Source organism: Lutra lutra, chromosome 6, assembly GCF_902655055.1.
Source record: "Lutra lutra chromosome 6, mLutLut1.2, whole genome shotgun sequence".
Classification (NCBI taxonomy): Eukaryota; Metazoa; Chordata; class Mammalia; order Carnivora; family Mustelidae; genus Lutra; species Lutra lutra.
Window position 1 is genome coordinate 31,114,064 of NC_062283.1, and position 13,906 is coordinate 31,127,969.

At 38.0% G+C, this 13,906-nt stretch overlaps 1 protein-coding gene across 1 annotated transcript in view; it reads right to left on the bottom strand.

Moving 5' to 3' along the window:
* TSBP1 (testis expressed basic protein 1) overlaps positions 1 to 12,855 on the bottom strand; it is a 91,877-nt gene extending 79,022 nt beyond the window's left edge. Inside the window, exons 1-9 of the mRNA XM_047731973.1 lie at positions 12,688 to 12,855; positions 10,876 to 10,962; positions 9,899 to 9,931; positions 9,066 to 9,098; positions 8,270 to 8,302; positions 8,153 to 8,182; positions 8,039 to 8,059; positions 5,341 to 5,361; positions 4,782 to 4,802 (exon numbers count right to left, since the gene is read on the bottom strand). Coding sequence (XP_047587929.1) covers positions 4,782 to 4,802; positions 5,341 to 5,361; positions 8,039 to 8,059; positions 8,153 to 8,182; positions 8,270 to 8,302; positions 9,066 to 9,098; positions 9,899 to 9,931; positions 10,876 to 10,962; positions 12,688 to 12,700 — 292 coding nt within the window. The 5' untranslated portion in view covers positions 12,701 to 12,855. The remainder of the gene's footprint in view (positions 1 to 4,781; positions 4,803 to 5,340; positions 5,362 to 8,038; positions 8,060 to 8,152; positions 8,183 to 8,269; positions 8,303 to 9,065; positions 9,099 to 9,898; positions 9,932 to 10,875; positions 10,963 to 12,687) is intronic.
* Between the last annotated feature and the right edge of the window lie 1,051 nt (positions 12,856 to 13,906).

Consider the following 13,906-nt stretch of genomic DNA (forward strand, 5'->3'; position numbering starts at 1 on the left):
TGCAGCCAAGAATACTATATCCAGCTAGGCTATCATTGAAAATAGAAGGAGAGATTAAAAGCTTCCAGGACAAACAAAAACTGAAAGAATTTGCAAACACCAAACCAGCTCTACAGGAAATATTGAAAGGGGTCCTCTAAGCAAAGAGAGACCCTAAAAGTAGTAGATCAGAAAGAAAGAGAGACAATATACAATAACAGTCACCTTATAGGCAATACAATGGCACTAAATTCATATCTCTCAATACTTACCCTGAATGTTAATGGGCTAAATGCCCCAATCAAAAGACACAGGGTATCAGAATGGATAAAAAAACAAAACCCATCTATATGTTGCCTACAAGAAACTCATCTTAAACCCGAAGACACCTCCAGGTTTAAAGTGAGGGGGTGGAAAAGAATTTACCATGCTAATGGACATCAGAAGAAAGCAGGAGTGGCAGTCCTTATATCAGATCAATTAGATTTTAAGCCAAAGACTATAATAAGAGATGAGGAAGGACACTATATCATACTCAAAGGAACTGTACAACAAGAAGATCTAACAATTTTAAATATCTATGCCCCTAACGTGGGAGCAGCCAACTATATAAACCAATTAATAACAAAATCAAAGAAACACATCGACAAGAATACAATAATAGTAGGGAATTTTAACACTCCCCTCACTGAAATGGACAGATCATCCAAGCAAAAGATCAACAAGGAAATAAAGGCCTTAAATGACACACTGGACCAGATGGACATCACAGATATATTCAGAACATTTCCTCCCAAAGCAACAGAATACACATTCTTCTCTAGTGCACATGGAACATTCTCCAGAATAGATCACATTCTTGGTCCTAAATCAAGTCTCAACCGGTATCAAAAGATTGGGATCATTCCCTGCATATTTTCAGACCACAATGCTCTAAAGCTAGACCTCAATCACAAGAGGAAATTTGGAAAGAACCCAAATACATGGAGACTAAACAGCATCCTTCTAAAGAATGAATGGGTCAACCAGGAAATTAAAGAAGAATTGAAAAAATTTATGGAAACAAATGATAATGAAAACACAACGGTTCAGAATCTGTGGGACACAAGAAAGGCAGTCCTGAGAGGAAAATATATAGCGGTACAAGCCTTTCTCAAGAAACAAGAAAGGTCTCAGGTACACAACCTAACCCTACACCTAAAGGAGCTGGAGAAAGAACAAGAAAGAAACCCTAAACCCAGCAGGAGAAGAGAAATCATAAAGATCAGAGCAGAAATCAATGAAATAGAAACCAAAAAAACAATAGAACAAATCAACAAAACTAGGAGCTGGTTCTTTGAAAGAATTAATAAGATTGATAAACCCCTGGCCAGACTTATCAAAAAGAAAAGAGAAAGGACCCAAATAAATAAAATCATGAATGAAAGAGGAGAGATCACAACGAACACCAAAGAAATACAGACAATTATAAGAACATACTATGAGCAACTCTACGCCAACAAATTTGACAATCTGGAAGAAATGGATGCATTCCTAGAGACATATAAACTACCACAACTGAACCAGGAAGAAATAGAAAGCCTGAACAGACCCATAACCAGTAAGGAGATTGAAACAGTCAGAAAAATCTCCAAACAAACAAAAGCCCAGGGCCAGACAGCTTCCTGGGGTAATTCTACCAAACATTTAAAGAAGAACTAATTCCTATTCTCCTGAAACCGTTCCAAAAAATAGAAATAGAAGGAAAACTTCCAAATTCATTTTATGAGGCCAGCATCACCTTGATCCCAAAACCAGACAAGGATCCCAACAAAAAAGAGAACTACAGACCAATATCCTTGATGAACACAGATGCAAAAATTCTCGCCAAAATACTAGCCAGTAGGATTCAACAGTATATTAAAAGGATTATTCACCACGACCAAGTGGGATTTATTCCAGGGCTGCAAGGTTGGTTCAACATCCGCAAATCAATCAATGTGATACAACACATTAATAAAAGAAAGAACAAGAACCATATGATACTCTCCATAGATGCTGAAAAAGCATTTGACAAAGTACAGCATCCCTTCCTGATCAAAACTCTTCAAAGTGTAGGGATAGACGGCACATACCTCAATATTATCAAAGCCGTCTATGAAAAACCCACGGCAAATATCATTCTCAATGGAGAAAAACTGAAAGCTTTTCCGCTAAGGTCAGGAACACGGCAGGGATGTCCGTTGTCACCACTGCTATTCAACATAGTACTAGAAGTCCTAGCCTCAGCAATCAGACAACAAAAGGAAATTAAAGGCATCCAAATCGGCAAAGAAGAAGTCAAACTATCACTCTTTGCAGATGATATGATACTATATGTGGAAAACCCAAAAGACTCCACTCCAAAACTGCTAGAACTTGTACAGGAATTCAGTAAAGTGTCAGGATATAAAATCAAGGCACAGAAGTCAGTTGCATTTCTCTACACCAACAACAAGACAGAAGAAAGAGAAATTAAGGAGTCCATCCCATTTACAATTGCATCCAAAACTATAAGATACCTAGGAATAAACCTAACCAAAGAGACTAAGAATCTATACTCAGAAAACTATAAAGTACTCATGAAAGAAATTGAGGAAGACACAAAGAAATGGAAAAATGTTCCATGCTCCTGGATTGGAAGAATAAATATTGTGAAAGTGTCTATGCTACCTAAAGCAATCTACACATTTAATGCAATTCCTATCAAAGTACCATCCATTTTTTTTCAAAGAAATGGAACAAATAATCCTAAAATTTATACGGAACCAGAAAAGACCTCGAATAGCCAAAGGAATATTGAAAAAGAAAGCCAAAGTTGGTGGCATCACAATTCCGGACTTCAAGCTCTATTACAAAGCTGTCATCATCAAGACAGCATGGTACTGGCACAAAAACAGACACATAGATCAATGGAACAGAATAGAGAGCCCAGAAATGGACCCTCAAGACTATGGTCAACTCATCTTCGACAAAGCAGGAAAGAATGTCCAATGGAAAAAAGACAGCCTCTTCAATAAATGGTGTTGGGAAAATTGGACAGCCACATGCAGAAAAATGAAATTGGATCATTTCCTTACACCACACACGAAAATAGACTCAAAATGGATGAAGGATCTCAATGTGAGAAAGGAATCCATCAAAATCCTCGAGGAGAACACAGGCAACAACCTCTTCGACGTCAGCCGCAGCAACATCTTCCTAGGAACATCGCCAAAGGCAAGGGAAGCAAGGGCAAAAATGAACTTTTGGGATTTTATCAAGATCAAAAGCTTTTGCACAGCAAAGGAAACAGTTAACAAAACCAAAAGACAACTGACAGAATGGGAGAAGATATTTGCAAATGACATATCAGATAAAGGGCTAGTGTCCAAAATCTATAAAGAACTTAGCAAACTCAACACCCAAAGAACAAAGAATCCAATCAAGAAATGGGCAGAGGACATGAACAGACATTTCTGCAAAGAAGACATCCAGATGGCCAACAGACACATGAAAAAGTGCTCCATATCACTCAGCATCAGGGAAATACAAATCAAAACCACCATGAGATATCACCTCACACCAGTCAGAATGGCTAAAATTAACAAGTCAGGAAATGACAGATGCTGGCGAGGATGCGGAGAAAGGGGAACCCTCCTACACTGTTGGTGGGAATGCAAGCTGGTGCAACCACTCTGGAAAACAGCATGGAGGTTCCTCAAAAGGTTGAAAATAGAACTACCCTATGACCCTGCAATTGCACTGCTGGGTATTTACCCTAAAGATACAAACGTAGTGATCCGAAGGGGCACGTGCACCCGAATGTTTATAGCAGCAATGTCTACAATAGCCAAACTATGGAAAGAACCTAGATGTCCATCAACAGACGAATGGATAAAGAAGATGTGGTATATATACACAATGGAATACTATGCAGCCATCAAAAGAAATGAAATCTTGCCATTTGCGACGACGTGGATGGAACTAGAGGGTATCATGCTTAGCGAAATAAGTCAATCGGAGAAAGACAACTATCATATGATCTCCCTGATATGAGGGAGAGGAGATGCAACATGGGGGGTTGAGGGGGTAGGAGAAGAGTAAATGAAACAAGATGGGATTGGGAGGGAGACAAACCATAAGTGACTCTCAATCTTACAAAACAAACTGGGGTTGATGGGGGGAGGGGGGCTGGGAGAGGGGGGGTGGGGTTATGGATATTGGGGAGGGTATGTGCTATGGTGAGTGCTGTGAAGTGTGTAAACCTGGCGATTCGCAGACCTGTACCCCTGGGGATAAAAATATATGTTTATAAAGCTGTAAAAAAAAAAAAAGAAAAAGAAAATAGAAAGGATGAATACCCAAGTTTTGTAGCAACATGGACGGGACTGGAAGAGATTATACTGAGTGAAATAAGTCAAGCAGAGAGAGTCAATTATCATTTGGTTTCACTTATTTGTGGAGCATAACAAATAGCATGAAGGACAAGGGGAGATGGAGAGGAGAAGGGAGTTGATGGAAATTGGAAGGGGAGGTGAACCATGAGAGACTATGGACTCTGAAAAACGATCTGAGAATTTTGAAGGGGTGGGCGGTGGGAGGTTGGGGGCACCAGGTGGTGGGTATTGTAGAGGGCATGGATTGCATGGAGCACTGGGTGTGGTGCAAAAATAATGAATACTGTTATGCTGAAAAAATAAAAAATTAATTAAAAAATATAAAAAAAAGAGATAGAGATAAAATACAGAAACTATACAGGACATGCAAACCAGATGATAGTAGAAAAGCCACAAGGAACTTACCTAAGGAGTTGGCTGATGGTGCTAAAACACACACACAGAAACATGAGGTGAATTGCCAGAATATGGATCACTGACCTTGCATATCAATTACTGTGACCTCCTCTCAAGAGGAGGTCCAGGCCCAGGGAGACCTATTGACCTGGCTATGGGTACCAGAAGCCACTCCCACCAACTCCATCCCTTCCATCTCTATAAAGTGTTTCAGCTTTTAGTAGACAGATGCTATTCCTATGAAACTTTGTGGCTTAAATCTCTGTCCTAATCCCTCCCCCATTCCTTTCCTTTCTTCTCCTTTCCTCTTCCACTCCTTTCACTTCCCTTTCCTGTCACTCATCATTACCTCTTTTTTTTTTTTTTTTTCCTTTTCTCTCAGTCAGTTCTGAAACCAGCAGACCAAGTTTGGAAACTGACAGTTTGTTAATGACAAACTATCTTAAACCAGCACTAGGAGACTTCACTTATTACTCAGTATTCATATGAACTGATGGCATTTCTCTTTTCTCAAAGCATTTACAATCTAGGGAAGCAAATTTTTGTTGAAAAACAAGAGAATACTTACTGTAATCTCCTTTGGATCCCTCTAAAAACACAAATAAAACCAAGAAAAATCAGTTTGAATTTTCTATTTTTATAGTTTCAATATCATTACAGAGGATTACCCAATCAACGCCCTCAAATATCCAAGTAGGCAAGAAACTGGGGGCAAAAATCTTCTCATGACTTAATTTATGAGTCAAATGACATGAAAAACCAGGCAAAGAATAAGGTAAATACATAGTGAGAAGAGATAATAATTATACATGGAAAGAAAAACAGAAACAGAAGAGCACAGTAGCTATAAAATAAGTTAAGGTAAAGTAAGAGAAAAAAATGGCAAAATATTTACTCAACTAATTTAGAGTTCAAATTTAATGAAGAGGGGCAAATTTAATGAAAAGGTGGCAAAATTTAATGAAAGGATGGCAAAGTATAATGAATACACACACACACACACACACACACATATTGTGATTGGATATGCATCCTACAACCTAAAACTTAGTAAATGTCACAAAAACATTGCCTAAAAAATCTGGAGACAAGTAAATTATATGAAAATTTGCCATCTTATTACTATGGTTTTCATGAAAGTGTAAAAATAAATGATACCAACACTCTGGAAATGACAAATTATGTTGCACAATGGTCTAATTTACTGACATATAAGTAAAGATCTACCTGGAAATGTAAAGACAACTTTTTTTTTTTCATCCCCATCCTGAAAATGAATACTTTCCTGCCATAGTCGGGTGTCATTGTGATGGGATTAAGTCCGAGACACACAAAACCTCTGGTTTACACTATTGTTACTTGTTTCTCTTTTTTCTGTGGGTATTTTAAAAACAGAAAATACCAAGATATATATACCAAATGTGCCTCATTTACACTTGCTGTAAAACTTAATAACATTCAAAATATATTCAGTGCCTTTCAAAATTCGTGAATTATCATGGCAAATTTAATATGTAATACATGATATATTTAAATATCAAAAGCTAAGTACTAAATTTCATGCACCTAAACTGATCTGATGACTTTGCCCAATATTTTCGTGTCAGAGGATTTTTGTAGTCTCTAGCTGACCAGCAAATTTATATCTCCATGTCCAGAAAAGATAGAGGGCAGACTGGTAGAGCTTGGGAACGTAGAAACAAGGTCATTGAGCTTCATAAGGCTACTTTAGAGTGACTGGGAAATCAAAGAACTAAGTTGTCATTTGGCTCTATGAATTTTAAATTATGGCTTATTTAGACCACAATAAATTTTTTACTGATCCAAGTTTTCCCTAAAAATGCAAGGGTAGCCTAGATAGAAAGAAGCTAAGATTGCAAACTCTACACTTAAGATCCATAGCAGGAAATTAGTAAGGTATTACTAAATTGTGTAAAAATAAGGAACATGAAATCTAGAGTCAGATAATTCTATGTTTCTATCAGGTTGAGTCATTTGCAACCCTGTCGCTTTGGGCAAGTCACTAACATTTTTCATGTGTATGTTTCTCTAATTAGGGATAAAAAATCAAGGATGACAATATATAGTAAGTTAATTGATTTAAGAATTGCTTGCTAAGGATCATCCTTACTGATGAAGAAAATAGACTGTAAGAGGGCGAGAGTAGGAAGAAACCAGTAAGGGGTCAAAGTAGTTCAGGCAAGAGATGTTGATGTTTCAGCTAAGATTGTTGTCATGGTGAGAAGTGATCTAATTTGTAATATAAAGGGAAAGTAGTGGGGATGGGATTTGCTGGTGGATTGTCTAAGGAAAGTGAGAGAAAGAAGTTACAGAGGTGTATGGCCTGAGCAATTGGGGGAATGCATGTGCTGGTACCTGTATGTACCTGTATGTAAATAGGATCAGGACTTGGGTTTTGGACATGTTAAGAATGAACTACCATTCTTATATCTTCAGGACCGCCTTATTATGGTTGCATAGGTTGTTCACTGTGCAGAGGGATTTGGGGGCTAAAATCCCAGTAGTGTCCTTCAGTGGGACTGCATCTGCCTAGAGAAAGGAAGACTCTCTAATTTGCACCAAAGCAATCTGTAGGCTAACTTGTAGAGACCTTGAGCAGCCACAGGAGCTTCATTCTTTGTGGTTCACAGGGTCATTTGTAGATATTAAAATAAAGTAAAAAATGTCCTCAAGAGTGGCTGGCACATAGAAGGTACTGAATGCATGTTAATTCTCTCCCTTTCTTTGTTTATAGTTGCATTTTACTTATCTGTACCCTTACATTTCTCACATTCAGGTAGCTTCTTGCACTGGTTTAATGCAGTGTCGTGATGACTGACTATTCTGAGGATGTTTGTTTCCCAAGAAACATGAGATGTAAATGACAACAGTAGACAAGATCAGGTTTTCTTTGCCCTCTTGGAATTTCAGTGCACAGGTCAAACCTTAAAATGACAAATTTTAAGGGATTTATTCCTCCATTTCTTAACATTTATATTAAAAAAGACACACTTAGTGGCTAACATTCCTGTGCTCTGGAATATTGAATGTACCTTGAGTACTCAGACTACTTTAAGACGATTAGGAAGTGAATAGAAGAGGAATTGGATGGTACTGGGGGAAAAGACACCTCATGGTGTCAAGGTGACCATTTCTGTATGCTTCTCAGAATCCTCTATACATTTCATTGGTTTCCTGTCTTTTTACCCAAATTGTACAGCCCCTCATGTTATAACAGGAAAGAAAACAGATCCAAATATACTTACCTTGATCATCATATGAAGTGTCTAGAGGATTGAAGGAAAAACATAAGATTCTTAATTTCTCATAAATAGACATCTGTATTAATTTCTTAACAATTCAATATTTAATTTATTTACCACTTTCTGTTGAATACAAATGACGGAATCCTAAAAGACAAGATGAAAAAACATGATGAGATTCTACCCTGACAACTACGTCTACGTTATTTTCTTTCTAGGTGAAAATCTGTTTACCTCTTGCTCTTTCAGATCTCTGAGAGGGAACATCTTTTGAGGGAAAAAAAAAAACAGATTACGTTTACTAACAGCTCATCAAGAAATGTTTCACCCTATGTCTAAATCCAACTAGTAGGATTTCTCTTCTTCCCTAGATTTTTCTCCTTTCCTAGATTTCCCTTGGATCCCATTTCAGGAAAGAAAGAGAGGATCCCATGACTCCTCACTCTGTTCATGACAGATGAATCATAGAAGTAAGAGGAGAAGGCATGGACCAAGAGGCCAAGTGTGGGGCACGACAAGATGCAGAGTGACCAAGCTCTCTCCTCTCTCCTTTTAGAAATATGAATCTTTATGCTTGTAGAGTGTATACGTGTGTGCATCTGTGTGTGTGTGTGTCCCTACAAAAAAGTAGGGTACCTTGGCCTCTACTTCAAACCATTAGATTTCTGGTTGTTTAATTTCAAATGAGCTTTATCATTATTTTTGCATCGAGGAAATTGTTTCAGAGAGGTATCTTCCCTTTCCAAGATCTTGGTATAATCAGGAGTTGGAAAGAATATTTTTAATGTCTCAGAAAGGGGACATATTTGTCTTTTTTGAGAAAAATGTACAAATCACATTATTTATACACACACACACACACATACACACACATATATATATATGCATAGAAAGGTAGATTGGCAGTTGGATATTGTAATAATAAAAGGTGTGCTGACCTCACAAATTGTGCTCAAAGGGAGATGGGCTTTTTTTGTTCTATAAGAACACATTTCTCTATTCATTCTGTAGTAGTTCCTAATCTATTTACCTCTACCATCCTCATAGTCCAGAAGACCAGCACCTAGAGTAAAAAAAGAGAGTACTTCATGGTTTTGCTTCTTGAAAAGGGGTGGGGCTTTAAGACTCAGAGCTAATGTAGAGATGGACTCCCAGTAATGAATGATGATGGGAATTTATTTACTTTGTAGGAACTAAGGACTGCATAGCTGGAGCAGATGATGAGTGACTATGCCAGTCACCAGTTTCACTAGACTAGACAGTAATCAGAAAGGGCCTCAATTTGCTTTTCCTTCCTGGTACTCCAGAACTTAACTCCTGTTTTCCTTCTCTTACTAATCCTGGGCTATCTTTCACCAATTTGGACATCTCACTAGACATTGCCATGGAAAATATGCTTCATCTCTTCATATCTTGAACTTGGTGCTCTTCTCAATCATAATTACCTTAGTTGTGTTTACTCTTTTATTATTCCTAGCAAATTTGATTCTTCTACCCAGCCACCTTGCTGAGGCCCTTTTCACTACCAGATTTAGACCTTCTATTCCATTACCCGAGGAGTCTGCTATTTTCACGACTTGGTATTCCTGTTGCTGTTGTTCCACAGAAGGTATCCGAAGAGAGCCTCAGAATCATGCAAACCTACCCCCATTAGTTTATTCTGCCCAATTTCAGTTTTGCACTCAGTGTTACATAGAAATCTCTGGTAGATTTCTCTGAGTAAGTTAGAAGTTCAGTTTATGGAATGATTCATTTTGCAAGGTGCTGGGAATACAATGGTAAATAAGACAGACTTGGTCCCTGACTTAAGGAAATTCCATTACGCTTTCTATTTTTCTTTCTCTCTTGGGTCTAAGTACTTACTCTGTTCTGAACTGTATCTTGAGACATCAATTTCTGTGGAAGAATCAAGCAAAAATATTACTATTAACTGCTTGTGAGAGGTATTCATCCTCCTGACCCATCTCTCGTCACTCTAAACTGTGCTTCTGTGTTCCCAAGGTGGCACTCTTGATATGATGTATTACTGGTTCCTACCCTTTTCCAGCACCTACAGCCCAGCCCAGTTCTATTTCCACACTTATTCTCTGAGGGCTCATAGGTGCTGAGATAAGAAAAAGGGGTGGTGTGGGGGATATAAGGCAATGAAGAAAATACTGAGGAAAATCCTGGAAAGAGACACCTTATGGCATAGAAATACGTCATTGGCTACATGAGCCCTATCTCTGTTTCCTTGACAAATACTACTCTATATTTGTTTCTTCTTATCATCTCTGTACTATTAAGTAACTAAAATTCTTTTTTTTAAGATTTTATTTATTTATTTATTTGAAAGAGAGAGATATCACAAGTAGGCAGAGGAGGAGGAGAGGGGGAGAGAAAGGCAGAGAAAGAGGGGGAAGCAGGCTCCCTGCTGAGCAGATGTGGGGCTTGATCCCAGGACCCTGAGATCATGACCCAAGCTGAAGGCAGAGGCTTAACCCACTGAGCCACCCAGGTACCCCAGTAACTAAAATTCTTGAAATTTTTTGGTATAATACTAGCTAGTGGTGTCCATCAGCACAGTATCTTTTCTTTTCCATTTTTATTATGTAGATAATGTCCCTTGGAACATTTTAGATAATTTTAGAGTATTCTTGTTATTACTATTTTTAAATTCAATCTGCTTTTTGTGGGGCTTGACATTATTGGCTATGTGAGCTTTGGGAGTTTAAAAAGTCTCTAGCTATCTCTAGCAAAGTTCTTAGCCATCTAATAAGTAGAAACGAAGTGAAACTGAATCTTGACATCCCTTCCACTGTGACTTTCATGGGGAATTTCCATTTTGACTTGTTACTCACCATTTTGCTTGCGCCGTGTCCATCTTGTTAATAAAATAGCCAGAATGGCAAGTCCCAGTAGAGTCAGGATGACAGCCAAAGTTATTTCTGCAACAAAATCTCACCTGTAGACCTGCTTATTTAGACCTGGTCATTATCAGAGACAATTACCGATCACCTCTTTATTGTTTTCGCCAAAAGATATATCTCCTTTTCTGCTACCTAAGCTCCTCTCTTCCTTTATGTTCTTCATCTTATTGTCCCCACATTCCTTCCCCTACCCATTTTTTATGTTGGTCCTTTTGGTCAGATACCAAGAACCGCAGTTGCTGTCTAACTCTTGATTTAGAGTGGAAAATGTGACAGATTTCCTCCTCAATTGAATCCCTTACTGTCTACAGACAGATAGCTAGAGGAATTCAGTGATATGCAAAGCAATCCACTGGGGTGTGAGGAAAAAAAATATTAGTTCTACTTTTATGTAATTTTATATTACAACTTTAAAATTCTAGGTTTTCTGTTTTGAAACATATATTAGTACAGTAGTATGTTTCATGTGTGTGTGTGTGATATACACACATATATAATGTGTTTAAAAAATTTTTACAGCAAAAGTTTTTTGAGCAATCAAATCTTAGTGGCCCCTGACAGAAGGTGGTCATATTAGTGAAAACCACAGCAGAGGGCAAAAATTTCTTACCATTGGGAAAGACCTTTCAGTCATCATCAACAAAGTCCCTCATGATAAGACAGTTATCTGTGATGAATGTTACTTTGATTACTAGGAGAAAGAATACTGGAACTGCCTAAACTATATCTGTTTATGTATAATTGGAGAGACAAATCTTAATTATATACTTTGCTACAGTTAATGAAAAACTGAAACTAAGGAGCCTTTGGGAGAATAAAGGCAGGCAGTGAAGCAGAAGGAAGGAAGGAAGGGAGGAAAGAATGGAGAAAGGAAGGAAGGGAGAAAGAACAAGAGAAAGAGAAAGAGAAGAAGAGATAGTAAGGAAAGAAGGAGGAAGGAAAGAAGGAATGAATGAACAAAGGAATCATACATCTGCCTGTAACAGTGAAAAATGTTGAAGACAATTGACTATGAAGGGCTAAAAAAATTAATTACACTAAGATTAAAGATGCTTCAAAAAAGCAATAGATGAATTCATCTCAAGATGTAATGACACACCTCCAATTGGGGAAAATTGGGCAAATGTCTACCAAATCTTTCAAGTATTAGATCATGTGAGAAAATTTTCCCAAAAAGACAACCTTCAGGGATTTTCTCCTAATGGACAACTAAAATGAATAGGAAGTAGTTGGACTCTTTCGTGCAAGTCAGAATTTCATAACTGATGTGACGTAATCCTTAGGGGTGGAAGGGATAACCAGGTGGTATACTTGGATCAAGCTTCTGGTACTCCCTTTGAATAGTGTCAGAAATGTTCTGGCTATTGGACAGAAGATGATATACTCCATTTATGAGGAAAATAAGAGGAAGAGTTGAGGCAGATTATAAAGTGAGTAGTATTACCAGAAGTGAGATAACAGGCTAAGGAATTTTCTTATTATTCCAGAGGATGGTTATTTTCTTTTTAGTAATTCAAACTCCTGAAACCAAAGGAAAGATTAATGTCCTTACTCTAGAGTTTAGTTGACTACGTAGGTCGTTTTCCCCAGGCTCCCAAAAGAATCAATGAGAATGAAAGAAAGGATACTGAATTTGAAAGTAAGCAGGCAAGAAAGGTAAAACCATGTGTTAAAGTCTCTAAGGAGGAGACTTTTCTGATTCAGTAGGGTAAGGGAGGCCTTAGAGAGGAACTCAGTCCATACCCAAAACTGCCATTTTCCAGGTATTGTCTTCAGTGGTTTCTGTGTCATCTGGATTTCTTTGTCAGAGGGTGATGAAGAAAAAAGGAACACTCCAAGCTCACTGTTTCTGAGCAGTATGAACTTGAATGCGGGGGAGACCCTTGTAGACAAACATGCAGAGGGTTGCAGGGGACTTAGGTTGATCAGACCTAAGCAGGCTACAGGAGTGTGGCCTATGAAGGTTCTAGAATCTATGTCATAACAAAGAACTGGAACTTTAGAGAGGCAAGAGGAAAGGAAGAAGAGAACCAAGACACTGGGAAGATTTCAGAATATTTTAAAAGACTTTAAACTTATGATTTTGGAAGGGAGTTTATCTGTACTCAGGAATAAGTTCTAATTTTCTAGCAATTTTGAGGCCAGAGACTCTATTTCCATCATCCTTGTAACTCTTGAGGCAGAGAACGTCCTATGGAATAGGCACTTAATACATGTTTAATAATTAGAAATGAGAAAAATTCCCAAATATATTTAAAAGAAGGACCTTGAAACAAAAGGAGGGTGAGCCAGTGAAGCCCAGATGTTGAGATTAGATAGGGAAAGTCAAGAGGTCTGTGGTGCTAGGAAGAAAAAGCCAGTGAATGGGATTTCAAGCCACTGTGGAGAACAAGAGGAGTAATAAAACCATAGAGCTTTATTATAACTATAAGGCTTTATGGTAGATACATGCCTTACATGTACAGACTTATTTAATCCTTAATAATGTTTACAACGAAACCCTTCTCCTGAGACATCTGAAGTCACCTAGCCCACAACTGGCAAAGTTTTTGACTCCAGAGCACACTGTATTCACAAAATCACATTTCATTTCAATCTTGGGCGCCTACTCTTCATGGTGTGTGTTATAGTGTGTTATAGGCTGAGCTGTCAGCCACTGGAGGAGCAAAGTAATGGCCAGTTTTAGGATGCTCTACCCTCCAATGTTTTGGGCAGCTCTGGACTACTACTGATTTATTTTTCACCCATCTCCCCACTGACTTCCCTCTGGCAACCATCAGTTTGATCTCTATAATTAAGAGGCTGCTTCTTGGTTAGTCTCTCTCTCTCTTTTTTTTTCCATTGTTCATTTGTTTCATTGCTTAAATTCCACATATGGTACTTATCTGATTTATTTCACTTAGCATCGTAGTCTCTAAGTCCATCCATGTTGTTGCAAATGGCAAGATTTCATTCTTTCTTA